The sequence below is a fragment of the Eutrigla gurnardus genome, assembly GCF_963514095.1.
Source record: "Eutrigla gurnardus genome assembly, chromosome: 18".
Taxonomy (NCBI): domain Eukaryota; kingdom Metazoa; phylum Chordata; class Actinopteri; order Perciformes; family Triglidae; genus Eutrigla; species Eutrigla gurnardus.
Window position 1 is genome coordinate 8,671,740 of NC_139929.1, and position 20,667 is coordinate 8,692,406.

Genomic DNA, 20,667 nt, shown 5'->3' on the forward strand with positions numbered 1-20,667 from the left:
GGTTGGATATGAGTCGGGGTAGCAACCAAATCAGATACATCTGTTTGTGCAGTAAACAACACATCTGAAATAAACAATGTGCGTGCCACGTCAACGTTTCCTCTTTCTTACATCATTAAGTATGCAAGTTCCTGTGGCTGAAGGATTTCGACGGTCACTTTGTTCGACTTTTTAATTACATGAACACAAAACACTTGAGGGCAGCGGGAGGTTTTGTCGCTGCCAGGCTGATTGAGTGACATATTTGCAGTCGCATGCTAAAAAGCTTGCAAAACACACGCATCAAAGCCGGTTACACAGATGGCTGCTCCAAACTGTGCTGTTGAAAGTTTGTTAATTCAAAACATACGACACCCAAACATGCATGCATGCACGCAATGAGTTACTAGGAGATCACACAGTCACATATGGGGACTGACCTTCCATTCGGGGATAGGTATTCCCAATGTGGTATGTTCAAAGAAAGCTCCTAAGATAATAGTAATAATATCGTATTCGAGGTAAGAGTGGAATATTACTGTGCATGTAAATGTAGTCACTGATGGCTTTGAGGTTTGGACAGACCAATCTGAATTTAGTGTGTGAGAACAGATGTAACACAACGCACTCAAGCTACTTGCTGCGAGTCTTGGATGTAAAGGACGTTTTTGTGTGTGTATATGTTGCAGTCTGGCCAGTGTCCACACACTGATACTCCGGAGCTTTCAGATGTGAGGGATGGCTAAGAAGAAGGCTAAGCACTTCTACGGTGCTTTTTTTTGTTTACGCAGTTACTGGCGGTCACCATGTTGAGGAAAGTGTTGTTGCCAAAGCAACAGAGAGCAGGTCACTTTAGCTGCTGCAAGCCAAGTGTGTGTGTGTGTGTGTGTGTGTGTGTGTGTGTGTGTGTGTGTGTGTGTGTGTGTGTGTGTGTGTGTGTGTATTTGAGTGAACACTCTGCCATCAGCCCAAGTTTTATCCAGGACAATCCCAGTTTTTTGGGAGCAGTTTCATGACTCCATCCAGCATTTACACACTACCATAGCTGCTTAAATCTGTGCTGAATACTCAGTATACATGCACACAACACATACGCATTTTTAAATCAATGTTAAGAGTTACAGGGAGAATAAAAAAAGGGTTTGCGAACACACTTTCTTTCTAGTTCACGCCGACACGTTCAGAAGGCGCCGGCCGCACACAAACATTTTCCAACGCCCAGCATGGGGCGTGTTTTTCAGCGAAATGAAGGAAAGCAAGAATATAAGTGACTAAGTCAGTCTGGAAGAGGATGGTTTTAATATATTTGTTTTCATGTGTAGCTGTGTGTGCGTTCGCTGCTGCGGAGAGCTACCGCTGCTGCGTGGCTGTTATTGCTCTCCCTGGGAGGAGATGGAAGATCTCTCGGAGCTGCCAGTTCAAACACCGAACAGCTGGAATCCGACAGTCACTACGGGTCCTCTTTGTCTGAAGGAGGAGGAGGACTGTGTGGGGAGAGGGAAGGGAGTAGTGAAAGAGATGGAGTTTATTGGCAAGAGATAGGAGAGAAAAAGCTACACGGGGCCTCATGGTGATGTCACACAGTGTTCACTGGCCATACTGGTGGTGTGACTCTATTGGCTACTGGCTTCATGGGATTTCTGCCAGACAGGAAAGGTTTCCCCACATGATTTTCTGCTGTTGTAGCCAGTTAAAGGTATGACTGATGAGTGTTTCTGATTGGCTGACATTTTTCACATCATCTTTTATCTTCGGATATCTGGACATCAATATTCACAAAGTATGCCAAGGCTAAAAGTACCTGGTTGAGTTTGAGTTTTCAAGTGTTTTAACTTAAAAGGAGCTCCTTAGTCTGAGAGAAATTTAAGGTAGCCCAAAGGACAAGCTCACAAGGAAATGAGTGTTTTGGGAAAAGAAATACCAAACATAATGTAATTAGCTTTTCAAAGCACAATGTGATGGCTGGTGAGTGAATGAGGAGTCAATCAGTTTAACCACAAATCAGCAATCTAAAAACACTGGAAATGATTTGTTATACAAATCTCCAAAAAATCCCATTTGTAGCACTGATGAGCTTTGAAGAAGACAAATGTCTTTTGGTGGGGTTTTCCTGCTGTTAGCCAATACTTATTATGAGGCGGTGCAATGGGCAGTGTTTGCTGTAATGCTTGTATGGCTCTTTCCAAATTAAAGAATCGTCCTACTATTCCTTTAAAACAGTGGGTTTTCATTATAGAGGTCTTATTTCACATAAATTGGTCATTTAGATAAGATGCTATAATAATTTTTGTTCCCACAAGGCTTTAACAGAATGCCAATGGCTAAGACTAGTGGGATAAAATGATAGTAATTCTATCTTAATTAAAATGATACAAAATTGAACTATAATACTTTTGGGAAAACAACTTCCTGCTGTCTTTATTATCAGTCCAGCATCCCTGCTATTCCAGCAAGACATTATAAAGTCAATAAAAGTCAAGTTACCAACCGACACATTGTGAACAGAATGTGTTTGTGATTTTAAATGACGCTAGAAGTTATTTTGGTCTGAAATGAAACTCTTCGTGATGTAAATACACACATCAGAGCTTGTTTTAAATCACAGTAGGTAGAGAAACCTTGATAAAGTGTTCCATCAACTAAAAATTCCCTCCCTGGATCATTGGGTTTCTTTGAAACTCCTCTCAGATTTCTCCAATAAAATCTTAATGCGAGTGGGGGGGGGGGAAGCAATAAAAAACTTCTTTCCACTGTCCTGGAAAGGAAACATCTTTTAGTTTGTCAGTCAGAACAATTCAGAGGAGAGAAGGAGGACAAAGGTTGCACTTGTTTTTCTTTTTAAAGTCACAAGTATTTTTGTATTTCAGCCTTCAGCCATTGATTTATTCAGAAAAAGAATTTTTGGAATGTTTTATAATATTATATCTTATTAAAATGTTATATTCTGCAAAATGTCATCTAGATAACATCTAAAACTTGTAGAAATACTTTTTGGCTCAGATAAACACCATATCTACTTGCTTATCTTATGCATACGGCACGCAAATAGTATTCCCTTTATATTCAGCTATTTTCTGCTCATCATCCCTCTTGTTACACTGGGACACACAGCATTGTATTGTAATCACAAAGCGGTAAATCATAGATGATTGGGAGGATGTGCTTATCCATCACATACAAATAATATGACCACACAGGGATATTTAAAAAAAAATGCATCCTTATTTTCATTTGATACTATTGTTTGAACCTACTTGTTGTAATTAAAGAATTACCATTTGCAGTCCCAGTGGCAGTGAGTGTAAGTCATTGGAAATGAGACTCGTTTGAGAGATCAGCTATATTCCAAAAATGTAAATCACACACAGCTCGTCATTTATGAGCTCTCGCAGGATAAGGCAATACTCATAAACACATGCGGTCATTCATTCCTCGTCTCCTGTGGCGGTCATAAAGCTGCCAACAAAGACCATTGTATTCATGTTCCAAATGTAAAATAGGCAGCCGCCCAAACGCCACGTTTGCTTTCGGCGACTAGCGATGGATTTGACATCTATTCTCGACTCATTGATCCAAACGTACTGACAATAGAAATGAGGAATTAACAACACAGAAATGCAGCTCTCACGCTGGCCTGACAACTGAGACACAGAACAGGAAAATCCTGATGCGCTCAAAAAGATGACGATGCGCATATGCTGAAAGAAACGAGGCCCCATCCAGACTCACCACAAACCTCGCCAGGCCCGTACCCCCAGCGTTCCCCACGAAGATCCCTGAGCTGGCCTCGAAGGTCAGAGGCTGAGGGCTCCGGGTGAAGGCAACTCGGTGGTATTCCTCACAGTCCATGTAGAGACGCACCTGAGCAACAGGGGCACATGCACAATTGCTTATTATTGGGTAATTGATCACAAATAGAACATCTGCAAAAGACTTTACTGCAGTTACTGATATGTTATGACATTTTACGACAACATCCTCATATTAAGCACCCGTCAAAGATTAAAGAACAGCATGTTTCCTATTTAACACTCTTTGTGTAACAGTTGAAAAGCTCTGATTTGTGCAACATCGGTCATGCAGGCAGCAAAAACTCAACATCAGCATACTGTTAACAGATATGCCTGCTAATATTATGTTGTTTTCTTATGGTCAACAAACATCATTAAGTCAATAAACCCAACAGTGAATGTTACATTATAAAAAGTACTGTACGTGTAGCCAAAGACTGATTAATATATCGTATTTCTCTTTGCTGTAGAAATCCACGATAGTCCAGCAACTATTAAAAACACATCAATGAGCTGCTGTTGCACTGGCTGCTCCTTGATTACAGTGCAAACAGGCACGGTAGTTTACATTCACCCTGCCCTGCTGCTGTAAATGCTCACAAGCTCACCAAATCAGCAACAAGTAGTCCCCAAAACATTCAATATTTACACTGCTTCGAGTAATGTTTGCTATTACCTACAGTGCCAAGCAGTTCCAGTAAATTATTTAGCCTGTTTTCAACATTACGGTACAATCGTGACCCGCTTTTAGAGACACACACATCCATTTGTTCTTAATGATTGTGCCCCAGTATAATTACCAGAAACAAAACAGTTAATGGTGGTGCCACTAACAAAACACTTATTTCTTGCCAAGGTGATTTTTACACTCTGTCAAATTGAAAACCTTCACAATTATTTCAGGATATCATGTTTGTTTTTATGCATTCCAGTGAAACTAAGCTGATTGCATGCAAAATCCTGGTCTCCCAATTTTAGTGTAGAAATCAGTAGATATAGCACATTGAGTCAGAGCCCAGATTTAAAAGTACAGGATCAGAAACATTATCCTTAATTTATGCAGGGAGCTTATGATTTATGACTAGGTTATTCAGGATTATTTGATTGTCAAAATGGATGTTCACTAAAACATATTGTTCATTTTGTTTCTTAATATTTAGTGTGTCTAAAAGTATATTTGATAGTATCTTGATAATATCATGAATCACAATTATTTTGGCAAAGATAATCATGGCATGAAATTGTCATATTCCTTAATGACACCCGTAGCACCCAAACCCAAACTCACCTCTGCCCCCTGTACAGTCAGGGTAAACCTCGCCCACCTCCCTGTCAGGTCTCCCATTTTGAAGGAAGCCGCTTCCCGCGTTGCGCCTCTTGTTCCGGGGTCCGTGTAGTACAATATGACTCTCTGGGAACCATCCTCCACCTCAGACAACGCTATACCTAAGTGTACAATCTTCCAAATAAATCAAGAGATGTATAAAGAGATGTTCCATCTGCATGTAGCAGAAAAGTCGGTGTAACATTAACAGGAAAAAATACACAGAGGAGTGGAGATAAAAGAACATATGTCTACCTTTTGGAAAGCGTCTGTAATGGCGAACAGAACACCACCACGCCGCGTGGTAGGTTTAGCTGTGACCGTGATGGCAAAGTCATGGTAGAATGGGTCGGGGATGAAGGACTTGGTGAGGCGGCCCACGTTGGCGTCCGGGCCGAAGCTGTAGGCGGGGTAACCCTCGAAACCCGTAACAAAGGAGACGGAGGGAGGAAGGGGGACGCCGATCAACTCCGTCAGGTCCAAGGCTCCCTGAGAGCCACGGTCTGCAAAAAAACAAACATGGAAACCGTGTTAGTTGAGGGGAAAAGAAAACATGTTTTAAAAGGCATCCGAGTGTATCATTTGGCCTACTGACACCATTAGCCAACAAAAATAAACTGAGCTAAAAAAGTAATCAAACAAAAGAGGTACGAGGAGACTGATTGTTGCCATATGGCCATACGGAAACAACATGCTGTCGAGGAGTAAACTGAACGCCGCTGGTGCATTTTAACATCCATTCGCTGTCTATTGGAGCCTCTTTTACCTCAGTCACTAGTGTATTAATTAGTGTATTACTGATGTATGACACATCCCGTTTGTCTTAGAGCACCTCCAGCCAGATCTTCCCTCTAGCTGTCCTCTCAAGAGAATTAACCATCCTTTCATTTAAGAGTAAAAAGGTATGAATGATCCCTTTTTTCTTCTTTCCTATAGGCCTACATATTCAGGTTTTTATATGGTTTTTACTTTAGAGAAGACAGGGAAGGTGCCCCCATGTGTCAGTTATTCTGGGTAATATTCACCACTTAAATAAAACATCAAAATGCCGTTTTTTAATGGCTTGTGCATATCGCCTTGTTAATCAAATTACCACAAACTAATTGGATACACGGCAAACCTGGGGCCGGGCTGGTTTGGCATCGGTGGCTCGATGAAAACATAATGAAGCTGCCATGTGAAGTGTGCTGTGTGCTCTGGGTTTGATGGATACTCGAAGGTGACAGCGTACACAATCCATAGAGAGGACGTGGTCGACCTGCCCCCTCCTTGTGGGTTAATCCAGCCATGGGTCAGAGGACTGATATGTTGTCTTAGAAATTAAAGCATTCCACAGTGCAGACATTGTGGGAGGTGAAGTCATCTTATCATGTATCTTTTCATTTCCTACAACAGTAAAAAAAAAAATGTAGGAAATTAAATAGATTAGTTTTCATTAGATTATGGTTTGTTGCAGTAAAAATCCTAAATATATACTTTATTTATATAAACTTGAATTTGTCCATGGCCCTCTGTGAGTCCTCTGGGTCATTATAAGACAGTCTGGGAGGTTTCAGCCATCCTTGCTTGACAACATTTCAGATACACCCCATAACGTTTGCAAAGAGGGTGAGAGGGTGGCTTCTATCCGTCTAAAGCCACCACCCATGTCATTTTACCATCACTGTTACACGGATGAATGCACACTCCCTTCCTCTCTTTTCTGTCCGTCATGCATGCACACAAAAGCACACACACACACACATTCCCCGAGCATGGCAGAGAGCATGTGCTCCTATTCTCTCTCCAACAGATATGCAGGCACTTATTGAAAAGCTGCCTACTGTACCACATCTCCTCCTCCTCCTCTTGCCCGTTCTCTCTGTCAGACACACTTACAGCTTGATCTACACCTGGTTCTCCTCAGTGTAAAGACCCCTGGAACAATTGTCTGTTCTTTCAGAGTGTATGGGCGGCAGGGAATAGAGGCCGAGCATCTGGAAGGCATTAGGTTAGACTAATACACACGTGCTGCGCAGTGGCAGCTCCTGTAAATTAGGCTTACTGGTCAGTGTGTGTGTGTGTGTGTGTGTGTGTGTGTCTGTGTGTGTGTAGGAGTAAGAGAGACAAAAAGATTAGAGAGAGGCTGAGTGAGATGGAGATTGGAAACAGTCAGACTTCCATGATTGCATTGTGTGCATGTGTGGCCAGTCAGGCTCCCCACAGGGAGAGAGGCACACTTCTTTCCCCGTGCACTAAATGGAATGTTACCCCTACAGACGCTGGCAATTAAAGAATAACAACGAAGTGCAACCCACACCGTTCTGCTGTATAGCCTCCACTGTAGCCGAATACTGGATTCTGCATTTGTTCAAACAACGTCTCTGGGATACTTGGAAAAATAAATATGTTTTAGCCACTTTTGGATGTTAAACCGTAAAGATGTCCATTCACACTGACAGCGAAACAATAGCGAAACGGCGTCAGTGTATCTCTTCTTCTTCCTCGTCTCTTGGTAAGAAAACAATGAAACTGGGAATCCCCAAAGCTCGGTTTTCCTCCTTCACACTAAAATGGGATCCAGGCATTTTTTTAATTAATCCACTAAGTAGAGTTTTTAAAAGCTCGGTTTTGGTGTGAAAAACATCGGTTTTGTGGACGGAAGGCCACAACAGAATTAAATGTATGTGTGATGCAGATGTGGCCTTAATTTTGGGGAAAAAACTAAACAAAAAGGGACTTAGAGGAAGTGCATTCAAGCTCCATGGGAACAAAAGCTAAGAAATAAAAAATCATGTTCAGAGCGACAGTACAAGTGCTTAGTTTTTATTTTATCTAATAAAATGCATGTCTCAGTTACAAAGACTTCCATATGATTGTCTTAACTTTTAATAAACAGATGCAGTGAACTCTAAGAATGTTTTCCAAAAACTCTCTGACCCAGAGAAGTCTGGAATCAGAAGTAGGTGATTGCCTTGTTGGCTGCCTCGTCAGGAGACATTAAAACCTCTCTGTGTTGTCACTGCAGTAAAGTCCTGCCAAAGTGCGTCTGCCAACATTCCTGTCACTTCACTCGGTCTCTGCCCGCATGTGAAATCACTGCAGATGTTCCTCCGCTGGGTCAGAGACTAAACAGCTGGACAGTTCGCCATGGCAACTAATACACACTCCGCACATTTGCTCGAGTTCTCATGACGGAGCTTCGCCGAACCAGGGCGTGTCCCAGTTTCAAGCAATCGTCCCGACGACTTATTTGTAAGCAGCTGATCATGTTGGAGAAATGCGGCTGCAGACTGCTGATTTGTGAATGTTCTCATCTTAAGAATAATGTGGAATAATGAAAGCAGAGCGTTGTAAATGAAAAACATCCCAGCGCAAGACAGCTGTGAGAAAGTTGTGAGTAATTCGGGTCAGGGTGTGACTTCTCAGTGTAATCAGACTTGGCTAAGAGTCTGCACACCACCTGCACTGGACAAGGCAAGAGACCGAGAGCAGCGGAGACGAGGAAGCCTCCGGAGGTACAGTACATGTCCTCTAGCTCAGAGATCTTCATCATGGGGTCCGTGACCCCTAGGGGGTCCGCAGACCTACTGCAGGGGGTCCCAGAAATTATATGATCCCAAACCTTTTTTCTTCTAAAAATGTAAATATTTCCAAAAATACACTTTAACAACCTAATACAACCTTTAATAAGCAAATATAAATATTGATATTTATTCAATTTGATCTTGTGAAAGTTAGAAATACCAATATAGAATAAAATATAAATATGATAAATAATAGGGGGTCCCTCCACAGGGTCAATATAAGCCAAGGGTTCCTTGGCCGGAAACACGTTGAAGACCTCTGCTCTAGTGTTCACAGTAATAACTTCAAGTGATAAAGTCTATGAGTCACTGAGGAATACCACTGGCTTTCATTATGGTGAACTCCCTTTTCTTAGGAAGAGGACAATGTGTTGGACAACTGACTAATAAAATACATGGAGATGAGTTAAATAATGATATCCATGCAGACACACAGTAAAGTCTTAATCTCACAGTTCACACTTGCAGGAAGCACTCCCAAACAACAGGATGCTATATTTAGTGTGTTTTTTTGAGCTGTAAACTAAATATGAGGACTGTACTGTGATGAAACAACAACAACTCTGGTGCTGACATTGACATTTATTTACAAATATATAAAGATCTGTATTTAATGGATTGAAAATAGCTCAACCACGGGCATTGCTGCATTATTAAAGGAAAGGAAATTTGAAGAAGGCTGAATCAAAATGTAAATGACTGCACTAATAACAGATTCATATTCTTTCCAGTTTGTGAATGAAAGCGGAGTGTGAGGTTCATTACACTGTGTCTGTTGGTGTCTATGTTTGCATGCTAGCTCCCTTTCTTAGCAAAAGTGGATCCAAACACGGATGTCTCCTCAAGGCTCTTTCTTAAATGGGTCAGTGTGTTTTGGGAGTGTGCGTCTCTGACTTGAGAAAGTCCCTGTGTGACACATTGTTCTGGTGAAACCCAGACTGTTATAAATAGCAGTAAATGCAGTTCCCTACTCTTACATGAGCACCACTTGAAAGACATGAAGATTGCCATTTCACAATTCTCTCCATAATATGACAGGATAACATCTGACACAGGTTACATTGGTAAATAGAATATAAGGAACAGCATAGCAAATATATAAGCATATTATAGGATGGAACAAAATGTACTAGCCTTTCACTGATAATTTTACTGTGAAATACTGCAAGGGCAGATCGGAATAACTTAAAGTTTCATCAGTAAATACTTTATTCGCTGCTCTGAAATATGCTATTCTCTGGATAAATACAAGATCAAACAGCTCAGCCTGACAGATGAAACCAAACACCGCAGCACTCAAATGAACAAAACGGTGTGTTTGAGATAACATCAGGGCAGACGGGGCAAACGTCTTTGTGCACCGCTGCCGACATCATCCGTTTACTTGAGGAAGTAGACTTAATAAAGCACACACAAACTCACATATTGGATAGAACTCAAATGCACTTAATGAGTTTAGTTTTGACTAAAAATAGTGAGAATATATATTATTGTATGTAATTAATCAATAAAAATGAACGTAACTTGTATGTGTGTGAGAACTGATGTAATAAAATATAATTTTTTATCAGATGGCTTCATAAATCGATGGAATAATTGGTAGAATACTAAAACAATCAATAGCTGCAGCCCTGAAACACACACTGTGCAGAATGTGCTCCTTTCCTGACACGACAACACATGCACTGCAACAAGGGATTTTAAGTGAGGAAAGAAGCTGCAGGAGAATTCCAGATTTTAGACACAATATGAGCCCTGTAGGTTAGGTTCCTGTTCCAGCTTTGGACTAGAAAACATGTGCTTTTTACTAGGACTTGGCTGAGATGTAAATATACAACTTTAGAGCTTGATCAGAAGGAAAGAAAGGAAAAAAAAATCAAAATAATGTGGTGATGATGGACCCAGTATTTGGAAAGCTCTTAACGGCGCCGGCCAAAGTCCCTCAGCTGTCAGTCAGTCCACACCAGTTTGTAATGAGCTGTCACATCTAATGAGAGGCTGAGTGAAGGGAATCTAATCAAACCTCAGGCATCTATAACTCCACATATCAGATACTCAGATAGGAACACGCACCTCTGAACACGCGTCACACCCAAGCACAAAATGTAGTTTCAGCGCAACAAAACAGAACAAACTCCGCTTCGTCCAAGAACTTGGAAATGCAAAACCTCATGTTATAGCCCAAAAGCAAATCCTCTGTGGCTGTGGTCACACCACATCATCACACACACACACACACACACACACACACACACACTTACTAACCTCTGTCTCACTGTGTAATCATTTTAACCCCCGCTTGTTCCAACATCTTTAAGCTTGATTGGCCTGAACTCACATTACATCAGTCCAAATAAAAGACTGTAATAATGAGCTACGGTGGGTAAATGAAACCAAGATGGCGATTTAAAATCGGAACTGTGTTGTAATACCAATGTGAATTGGTTCATTTCTTGCATACTTCCTGCTAGCTGACTTTGAAATATGAAATGTCTGAGTGCCCCTGAATGCAACAGCAGGGAAAGCACCTGCTAGCAATTGCATTTACACGCAACAATGACCTGGTTTTGACAAAAACATGAAGCCAACAAAAAGTTTATATGAATCTGATTAAATCTACTGCCTGCTTTGACGTTAGGAAATAAATCATAGACATGTGGTTGGATTGTTAAGCACACTTGCCTCATAGTTTATAGGCTAAACACAAAAGAGCATGCCTGTAGATTTGTGAGATATCATGGACCTCACCAGTCGTTTAACACCTGTTTGATTATGAAAAGGCTTACTGGCCATAACCAGATGTGTCCACCTCACATCTGTGTGTTCAAGTACATTTAAACAAATAAGCACTTAGATAAATAAACAGAGTCAAACAGGGATTTCCTTTCTATTCTGTTCCACTCGGCGACCACAGATTAACTGTTTCCAAAGAGCCTCAGACCTTTCCTCCAGGTAGACAAAACAAGACCCCTCACAAGCTTTCTTTCGGCGGCTCGCAATGTTTGATTGACAGCGCAGAGGTGATGTCAGCCGTGTGTTGTGGTGGAAAGTAGGACGTTTGGGGTAAATTGCTAAGACCACACAGCCGGTGTATTTAACTTGAGAACGTACACAAGCCTGTGTGTGAGCAGGTGAGGCTGCAGGGCTCCCATTTAGCACAAAGCTGCTCTGTTGAGGTGTTGAGCTTAAAACGCGGTGCAGTCATTAGGAAGAGCAGAGCAGATGGAAGTGTTAATGCTCTCACTGTGATCAAAGACTCACAGCGCTTAGCTCTGAGGGTGGATCTTGTTCGTGGGGGGCATGAATGCCAGAAACAATGGCACTTTTTTTCACTTGTACACGTCTGACGTCAGAGATAAAGCTCATCTGTTAGCGTAGCGTTTGAAGAAACAGATTTTATTTAGGAATAGGAGCCTGGGACCTCATCTCCCTCACCCAACTGTGTCCACTGTCTCTCATCTGTGTGATGCCTTCAAATGCTCCACACTGAAAGGAGGTCTTCCCTCATTGGTGGTCACTTTCTAGATTAATTACCCTTCTTGACTTAGATTAGTTTTCTTTTTCTTCGGACTGGAGGAGTCTTCTTTCTCTGCCTGTTGATCCTCCATTGTGAGTCAGCAGTAATAAAATATCCCTGGCTGCGCTGGTCAAACACTTTAGGATAGAGGGAGCCTGACTCAGCAGTTGGAAGTTACCGATTTCGATTTTACACATTTTCGCCACATGAGGGCAGTGAAATGGTCACGATCTCACATATGAATTGGTTTGCGGTGGTTTGTCATTTTTAAAAAGAAAAAGAAAAGAAAAGAAAATTTAGGGAATCACTGATCCAACACATAAAGAATGTCTCAAAATCAGCAATCTATTGTAGCAGATGTTTAATTTGATGCAGCTTTTCAGAGATGTTTGATCCGAAACAGACAGTTTGTGGTTTTGCACTCACTGCACCCATTTGTTGGTTCCAATGAGACAAACAGATTTCATGGTGTTGCAAGCACCTTGCACCATGCAGCAACTGAACCACATGAGCAACACATGGAGACAAATGTTGTGAAAATGCACTCGGGCTGATTTCTATGGGGAAACTGATCCTTCTGTGACAGTGCAGGTGCATCCATGTACTAAAAAAACCAAAGAAAGTCAACACTATCTGCATGGCTAGATAAATCTAATACGCCTTTTTTTCTGTCATAAGAGTGCAACTTCAAGTTCAACTGTAAATTCCCCCCAGATACACCTATTTATTCCTTAGGAAGCACAGTTACAATGGAGTCCTTCATATGCTCGGAAATGCAAATAGATATATTTCCGAAGTGGGAAGTTACCTAGTGCAGTTTTAATGCACATCAGAAGTAAATATAAAAGAGGCTTGTTCTCCGTTTGGGTAATTCCAGGAAACTTAATATGAAGAGACCATGGACTCCTTTGAACCAAGTTTCCTATGACTTTTTAAAAACCTCTGCAGAAGAGTTCAAACACAAGATCATCACATATATTAAAAAGTACAAGGTTAAATGAGTTTGCTTCTGTCACACAGCTGAGTGCTAACAGTTGGCTCCAGCGGTGCTCATAAAGCAGAGGGCCATTTTCCAGAATGAAGCCAACATGAGTTCATGCTTTAATAGTCTTGCAACAGGACATCAGCACAACACAGGACAGCTGATTATCCCATAAAATGGAAACAGCTTTTACAGCGACTTCAATTTCAGCTGCTTGTGAGATGAACCAGATGGTTTACGAGAATCTGAATGAGCCGTTTCAAACCTCGTCATCCTTAATGCTGGAACGGAGCCAACCATATTTCCACAGGTATTTTAATCACATCCGGATGAATCTTTCTACTGCATTCTGCTCTTTATAAGCTATCACCAGACGGTCTGACCTTGCTTATCTGAACAATGGCAGTTACAGAGAAATACAGGACTAATCTGAGGAGCCAATCAGTCTCCGCCAGACTGGCCACGAGGGAGTTTTTTAAACGATATTTTTATATTCCAATTTCACAAGAGTCGTGTCACGCATTTATCGGTTGATGCCAAGATGGTGTGCGCCACATTAATTCTCGTTGGTTGTTTATTTTAACTAAGTGGTCCTAAAGCAGCTGCTGAGAACACAAAATACAGAAATGTGCAATCCTAACTGGAGAAGAAAAAGAAAATCCCGTACATGCAATATGCTCTTGGTTCAGTAAGGTTGCTCTCCAAAGTCTCAGAGCCAAGAGTGACTCAACCAAAACTCTGCCCATGTCCCCAGTTAACCCCAGTACAGAGCTATGGTCCCCAGTGAGAAAAATGACTTATTCAGCATTGAGCTTGGGGTCTGATTACTCAGGCACAAGCTTTTAGTTCCCAGAGTGGGGGGGGGAAGTAAAAAAGAAAATGCAATTACCTTGTCGGGTAAAGGGAAATGAATCCTAAACATTTTATGTTTTCAGGGAAATTCCACAGTAGCCAAACCAGTATAAATAACACATGATTCTGCATGGAGGAAATGATAAGTTGGAGGGAAAACTGATGTTAAGTGGCTTTGGTAACAGACTCTCTGCGGCTAGTATTTTCAAAAGTTAAGTATTCAGGAAAGAAACTTTTCAAGACTGAATACAAATGCTTATTATGTCATTTCCAATCAGCTTTTTAATGCAATAATATAATGTTCCAATGACATTGTTTTTCCAATGCTTTCATGGCCTATGCTTAGAGTGCAAGGAGTGCAGAGACAGCCACGCTCTTGCAAAATCAACATCCTGCAAATGGAATGACTGAACTCTTTCAAATCAGTTTCACTTGCAATTTGTTCAGCCTTGGAATAAAGTAGGAGCACCGATTCCCAATTGGGGCGCAAACGGACACACCTCTTAGGGTTGTGGGACCAGTGAATCCAGCTCCAATCTGTCAATTTCCAAGAAATCACTGGTTGTACCCAACGCAGCAAAGTGAGTTAGTGCGTTGTGTCTCATTCTTATTGATGCCAGCTGCAGTGCTGAAACCACCGAGCGAGACTCCCAGGAGATGGAATGTATTGTTATACAGATCGTGGGCCTTGTCACCAATTCGGTTAACATTTTCATGGACAGAATTGTAGGTGCAGTTAAGAAGTGTCCAGTATGGTGACCTCCGCATTGTATCTCCTTTTTTTTTTGCCAATTGTGTAGTTCTGTTGGGGTGCAAAAGGGGCGGGGCTTACAAAGGATCAATTGTTCCGGATTTGTGTGCTGGGGGATTTTCTGCCAGTGGCTAAAACTCTATACCAAAATGTTAGTTTATATGCAGAAAACAGAAGAATTTCGAAGCTGTAACAATCCCAGCACTACATAGAAATCTTGCTTAGCACAGCTTTAAAAGTCTCTCTTTCTATAGCTCTCTCACAGTGCACTACACACATTGCACACACAAGGGGAGCCTTATGTGTGACAGGTAAAGTGAGGTCTGGACCGGGGTAAAAGGGGCTGAGCGGTAAGCTGAGCGCATTCTTGTGTCTCATCCAACATCCATCTTGGGGAGCAAGGTTGACTGTCTCTCAGTGAGGCGGACCAAATTCTTCTCAGCCGGTGGTCTAACAGACTACTGCCCAGTTAATATACGCTAATATATGCAGTGGAAAGCTTGTTGCTGAAATTCCCTGACTTTTGGTGGAAATCTGCTCTTTGATCAGCTTTCTCTTCCGTGAGAAAAAAGGTCAATCGCAGTTTTGTGCAAATGCAAACAGCTTATATACGATATGAAGTTCAGGCAAATGATGTACACATCGATACACTGGGAACAGAGGTGTTCAACTTTTCCTTTGCATCTAAAGTGTTAATTGTTTGTTATTTTGTGTCCTCGAAAAAGTTATATCAGTTAACTTTGTGAACATCTTAGCTGATATGACTTGGCAGAACAGTAGAAATCTGCCAGGAAATACTGGCTGCTACACTGGCGTTAGATGGCAGCAATGCGGTAGGTTTTAAAAGGGGTTAAAAGGTCTCAGTGGGACTCCAACAGACCGTGGAAGAGGCGTATATAATGACAGCAGTTATAAGTGTAGCATCCAGGAGGATGGGGGTCATTGCAAGTCAGGATAGAATAAACTTAGAGTGTCATGATGTTCAACACTTAATTTCTCAACATGGGCTGACTGTTTGGAATGTATGGAATGGACATTTAATGTTATACATGACTCATAACAAACTTTACATCCCATCTGCTGAACCTTCATACTCCTCCCAGAAGCGTTACTTTCTACCGAAACCTCAAACGGGGCTCTAGCACAGAGCATGGGGATCCATTTGGCTCAGTAATACAGGAATACAAACTGTCCCCTGCAGATTAAAAGTTGTTTTGGTGGAGTCTGGACCAAGGATTCAGTGCTATGGAGTGTGCCCATATAAGCCAACACTAGACAGGACTGGGGTCACTGATAAGGGCCTTTTTGCTGTGTGCCTTTACAAGCTGGCAAGTCCATGGCTGAAGAGAGCCAAAGGCCAAATAGTTTAGTCGGTTAGGTCAGTGGAGCCAAGTATTACTCCTGTCTGTCTCCACCGAAACACACACACACACGCACACACGCACACACGCACACACGCACACACGCACACACGCACACACACACACACACACACACACACACACACACACACACACACACACACACACACACACACACACACACTCACACGCACACGCCTGCCAGCTCCCTGCTCCTTCAATTCTTATCTTCCATCTTAATGTGGGGACCAACTTGGCAGTGTCAGCAAGAGAACAGTATCACCTTTGTAAAGCAAAATATTTGACGTGTTTTTTCTTAACTTTTCACTTAATGCCCGGCAGGTCACTTTTCAGCACAATATCGGAATCACATGCAGTTTTAGAGGTGCATGTTTTTGCTATTAAAAAACACAAGAAGATCTCTTATAACTTTACACTCTTATACAGTTCCACAATGCCCTGGGTCAGTGCATTAATTATGCATCCGTATGTACTGTTTTACTATCAGAATATAGATCATGGAAGTGACATTTAAAGTAAAATCAAAGTTAAAGATCATTTTTGATTATTTTCCTTTGTACAGTGTATCATTTTTGTTTTAAACCCCTTCAGTGTTTGGTGCTCATTTCTGAATTTGTTTTGCTGGCAATTTCCTCAACATTTCACAAGCCAAAATCAGCTATTGGATATCTAACTTTCCCTAAACGTTGCCATGCCAAATTTAGAGTTTGTTTACTTAAAAGAACCCTCAAATACAAGAATGTATTCAGCTTAGAGAGGAAGGAAGAGGACCAAATACAACAGAACCTGGTCTTTCTAGAACATCCTATTTGCACAAAAAGTCCTGCTGCAAACTGAATGAGGTATTCCAACTCACAGTTAGAGCGACAAATCTTCAGAGTACCATATAAAACTTGACGCAGCAAGCCTTTAAGTGATGTCTAATAGTTTTTAAAACATTTTGGAAGTGATTCCCCTTACCCTGCCTTCAAGTTAATTAAAGCAACTAAACTACGGGCTGGTGGTAAAAGCGGATGTCCACAGGGGTCCGATATCATGGGGCTTTATGTAAACGGTGCGTTGTTTCAGCTTACCCCAAGCTGTGTTTAACCAGCTGTAGAAACTGTGCTCTGACCAAGGTGTCAGAGGAATGATGGGTTAACTAAAAAAAAAAAAACTGTGTGTTTTTGGCAGATTGCTGCCACCATTTAAGACCAAGAAAGTGCAAAGCTTATTCCTTGGATTAGGTGCCAAGTAGATAATATCTCAATTGAAATTAATGTCATGAATGCGCAATAGGGCAAGACAGAAAAGAAGAGAATGAGAGCGAGGAGAGGTGATAATGTGGATGGGAAAGACAGAAGCAATCAATCATTAATTAAAAGAGGACAGTTTAAAGATTCTTTCCCACTTAATCAACAAAACAACTGGGACCTTTTGACATAGCTATGGTTCGTCATGGCTGCTGCCAGAAGAGAAAAAAAGGAGAAGGAAAGGAATGGGAAAAAAACGATGTGTGCCGAGTGAGAAGGAAAGAGATGAAAACAGGGAAATAAAAAAAATAAAAAAACAGAGAAAAACTGTAACCGCTGCAAATGTGCTGAGGTGCAACTGAAGGATCAGTATTTGCAGCTGAACATCGACCTGTGACCTTTTCATCTTCATTCATATCAGCTCCACAGCCAAGAAGAAATCCCTTAAGATCCTCCTTCCTTCGATTCCACTGATGAATGCCATGGCTTTGCAGTCAGGCGAAGGTTTGAACTGTTTGTATTCATCACATAGGAGGTACTTGTGTAGCTTATCCAAACTGTCCCCACAGAGGGAGGGTGGGGGGGCGTCTGAGTGATACCATCTGCATTGGCTCTGCAGTGCGAGTTGTTCGCTACAGTTTGAAGAGCGGGATCACCGCCAATCTGCTTGCACTCCGGTCCAGTCATTCACTCAAGTGTGGCCGCTTCCATGGCACTGGTTGACTGTCAGTGTTTAGAGTCTTGACCCGTCTGGCTGACCCACATGAGGATGACCTCGATGACTTGCTTATTCAGTAGATGCATGGCTCTATTCAGAGACTATAGAGTATCCCCTTTTAGTAAATGATGCCTATAAAAGGTTCCCGTTAGTAATTCTTCTTCTGCTGTGTATTAAATTGAAGGGGGTTCGCTCTTAAATATATTTTGAATATATCTTTAACTGTTACACGGTTAATTATTAACATCCCTACTGCAAACTCTGCGTTGTTTGTATCAGGAAACACAAAGTTGACGTCATCAAGCATCATGCTGTAATTTTAATGCGTTTCAGTCAGAAAGTGAGGATTACCTGATGAAATTAACGTGTTTTCAAAGCTACTGTTAGAACTGTGATGGTAAGTACTCGTTAGACAGTATCAGCAAGTACTGCAATCTAAGTCTGGAAAAAAGGTATCTGTGCACCCCTCTGTGTTTGTCATGAAAAATGTTGGCAGCATCTGAAAGCTGATCATCTTGTATCCTGCACAGATGTAGATGCATCAATGTGCCAACGCTGAGAAGCGAGCATGACCCCGTCCACAAACCTGTGGTCTGCCCGTTTCAACATGACTGTGCACAAAGTCAGGAAAATAAAGAAATGCTTTCTGCCAGGTTGGAGTGGAAGAATTTGACTGGTCTGCACAAAGCTCTATCCTCAACTCCATCCAACACCTTCAAGATGAAATGGAATGCAATCCGCAAGCCAGTCCCAGCATCAGGGCTCGACCTCCCAAATTCACCTGTGGCTTATTTTTAGCTCAATGCCTTTTCATTTTACCAACAACAAACAATCCTGCAAGATTTTTTATTTTGTCTTTTCTACGACCTGGTCAGGAACAGTTAGCTAGTAAGTGGAGCTGTTTCTACAGTTCTTCCTGATATAAGTGTACACTTGCTTTTATGCTGTTTCACCAAGTGATCTCCTGAGAAGTACAGAGAAAAAAAACACACTGCCATCATCAAACCTGCTGCAATATGCAGATTATCACTGTAAACAAAAGGCTGCCTCAACAAACCTATAAGCAAATCACAGAAAGGAGTCTTCTTGCACCCCAATGGTCTCAAAAAGCCAATTAGTTTCTGGGTTAACATGCAGTCAAGGTTCACCCCAGGAAGGATATGACCCCGATCCTTGACCCAGGTGTCCTACAGCAACTGAGACACTCAGCAGCTGTTAGCATCATTTGTCAGGCCAAAACCAGGTCAAGCTCATTGGCTTGTTACTTAAACTTGAAAATTCCTCATGCCTCCCAAGTGCTGGGAGTGGTGTGGTCAAAACAAAGCGTTTGGAGGTGGACAGACATTTATTGAATAAGTTGTTTACAGCGAGGCAGAGTGTCTTGTCGGAGGAGATGGAGATAAATATTAATGGTCGTTGTCTTAACAAACTAAGAAAAGTATGTGCCTTGGTCTAATCTGCAGTAGACACTGCTGTGTGCGTGTAGCTTGCCTTTGACAATGAAAAAGAAGATAGAAAGTGGAAGTAAGAGAGGGAGAAAGAGAAAAATATTGAGTCTCGATCGAAAGAAAGGAAGATGTAATTACAGAGCGCAAGATACAAACAACAGAGAGGCAGTAAAAGATACACAACCGTTATTAAAGGCAGTAACAAACAATGGGTAAACACTTCGATCCGCCAGCTCTCATCTAACTTTTAAAATTTTAATCAAGTATTGAACGGATGACTAACACGTTGCTTATACCGCATGTCCGTCTTTGCCTCAGGTCCCGAACTTCAACCACCTGGAATTTTGATTCAAAGAGGAGCAAAAAAAGGATTTTGGTATAAACAAATCATAAAAATAACATGGGAAAAAGGATATTAAGTTTCTTATAATATACTCCTCCATCTGCTGCTCCTCATGATGGATAAAAAAAATCACCTCTGTTTTTACTGTCAAGGCTAGTAGCTTCTAATGTGATTTCATCCACCACACTGTGTTCATGTTACTCCACAGAGAACATCCCATACCTCCACAAAGCCAAACTTCTTAATGAAAATATTTCATTGTTTTGAGCTTGATGACAGATTTTGAAATAATGCCATGGGTCTCGACCCAACCGATAGAAAAACTGTGGGGACAATCAGAGCTGTGAGATCTTCGCTTCACTTTGATTGTTTTTTTGTGTCTTTTTTTTTAACAGCAAATGTGAAACAAATGGAGTAAAACCTATTATGTTGTTATTACTAGCTCTTCATCCTGTTGAGTATAAACTTTAAAGTGAGTTGAGGCCAGTGAGGCTTGCAGTGTTTCCTGAAGGGGGGGATTGTAGCTGGTGCACGGGTAGGGTGAACATTAGGCTGATGATATTGGAACCAAACTCATATCGCAATATTATTTTTCTGCAATATATTCAGCCTAAATGTTGCACATATTAGAGTTAAATGTGTCAAGTTGATGCATTTTTAGTGCAGACTTAGGAGTCTAGAACTATAAATAATTTTGTTGCACAAATGTAATCATAAACTCACTGGTCGTAGATATGAAGATGGGTTGGGTGCCAGGGGGCCCCGTTGTTCTCCGCAGGGAG

At 41.5% G+C, this 20,667-nt stretch overlaps 1 protein-coding gene across 2 annotated transcripts in view; it reads right to left on the minus strand.

Annotated features, from left to right (window-relative positions):
- The window catches only part of LOC311028585 (uncharacterized protein), a 51,621-nt gene that overhangs the window by 17,315 nt on the left and 13,639 nt on the right, over positions 1 to 20,667 (minus strand). For both annotated transcript variants that reach the window (XM_084033249.1, XM_084033250.1), the window contains exons 3-5: positions 5,350 to 5,597; positions 5,059 to 5,229; positions 3,709 to 3,840 (exon numbers count right to left, since the gene is read on the minus strand). In XM_084033249.1, the coding sequence (XP_083889375.1) occupies positions 3,709 to 3,840; positions 5,059 to 5,229; positions 5,350 to 5,597 (551 nt within the window). The remainder of the gene's footprint in view (positions 1 to 3,708; positions 3,841 to 5,058; positions 5,230 to 5,349; positions 5,598 to 20,667) is intronic.